At 57.5% G+C, this 1,300-nt stretch overlaps 1 protein-coding gene across 1 annotated transcript in view; it reads right to left on the bottom strand.

Moving 5' to 3' along the window:
* Nucleotides 1-291: 291 nt before the first annotated feature.
* The window catches only part of VOLCADRAFT_101237 (uncharacterized protein), a gene marked incomplete at both ends in the record, with an annotated part of 5,499 nt that continues 4,490 nt past the window's right edge, over nucleotides 292-1,300 (bottom strand). The window contains 2 exons of the mRNA XM_002959675.1: nucleotides 292-332; nucleotides 713-1,111. Coding sequence (XP_002959721.1) covers nucleotides 292-332; nucleotides 713-1,111 — 440 coding nt within the window. The remainder of the gene's footprint in view (nucleotides 333-712; nucleotides 1,112-1,300) is intronic.

Genomic DNA, 1,300 nt, shown 5'->3' with positions numbered 1-1,300 from the left:
CCAACAACACACACACCCCCAGGGAAAAAAAAAACGCGCGCGCGCGACAGACAACACGAGACGCTAGGCCAAAGTACGCCCAACGACCACCACTACCAAACACAAAAACGGCGACCCTAACGTGCTAAAGCCCGACCCGGAGACCGACTGAACCGAAGCGAAGAGCGCCCTCTCCACGGACTCCCAAGACCACTCATCAAGGCTAAAACGACCCAACTGCAGCCAGAACGGCTCAAGTCTCTGCTGTCGGCCCGCCTGCTGACAAGCCACTCCTCAGCGGGCATCGTCTACCTGTCCGCCGCTAGCCGAGCCCGGTGCGGAGGTGCCTGAAACTGGTCAGTGAAGAAGGAAAAAAGAGGGGAGGGGTGAACGAAGAGATATCGACCCCGAAGCGGGGAAGGTGGGCGGGAAGTCGAAGCTAGCTACTGAGTGAAAGGCAGAATGCCTGAAACGAAAGAGCTGAAGCAATTAGTACTCGCCATTCCAATACGGTTGTACGACAGTCGCACAGAACCAGACTTAGAGACTCCGATCGCTTCGCTCCGTCGTATCTAAGTCAACAATTCTGTGCTCCTGTCTCCCTTAACCGTATTCTCATGGCTATGTCGACTCGAACATGCTGGCTGACAGTGCGAGGAATGATAGAGGCGGAAAACCGGGAGACAGGCTGCCAAGGGCCCTTACACTGCAGACCGAAGAGATACCCACTCACCGGCGAGGCCTAGGCGGCGGGAGACTTCGAGTTTGGCTGCAGTGTCGCGCCGCGTGTAGTGCTGTACCATGGCGTCCGTGCGCCAACGGCCGTGAGCCTTGCGCAGTTCTGCCGGCACTCCACGGTCCGCTGCCGTGCTGTTCCCGCCTATACGCATGGAGTGTGCCGTAATGTTTCTCTTGATGCCAGCCAAGGGTACCATTTTTAGCAGTCGTGTGCGGAAAGCCGCGTAGGACAGCGAATGCACTGGAGCTTCTCGTGTACCGGTCAGAGGACCCGAGAGGTACCCGCCACGTTGCGTCCATTGAACCGGTCGGAGGAGCGGTCCTACATCTTCATCTACTGATACTGGCTGTCTGCGGTAGCCACCTAGCTCCAGCAAACGCTCGGTAAGACCGACTGGACAGCATGGGCCACCAGAGCGTGTGATGACTACCCAGTGGCCCCGCATGAGCTGATCTGTCTTCGAGCGGGGAATGAAGATCTCCATGTGGGATGCAGAAATCAACAGCAAGTCCACATGCACGCAAATTTCGGCAGCGTCGTCGAACCGAAAGAAACCAGCAAACATGATGGCCACCGCTGCCA

This window comes from Volvox carteri (assembly GCF_000143455.1).
Source record: "Volvox carteri f. nagariensis unplaced genomic scaffold VOLCAscaffold_535, whole genome shotgun sequence".
Lineage (NCBI taxonomy): Eukaryota > Viridiplantae > Chlorophyta > Chlorophyceae > Chlamydomonadales > Volvocaceae > Volvox > Volvox carteri.
Note: the sequence above shows the minus strand (reverse complement) of the source record. Positions and strands in the feature narration are given on the sequence as shown.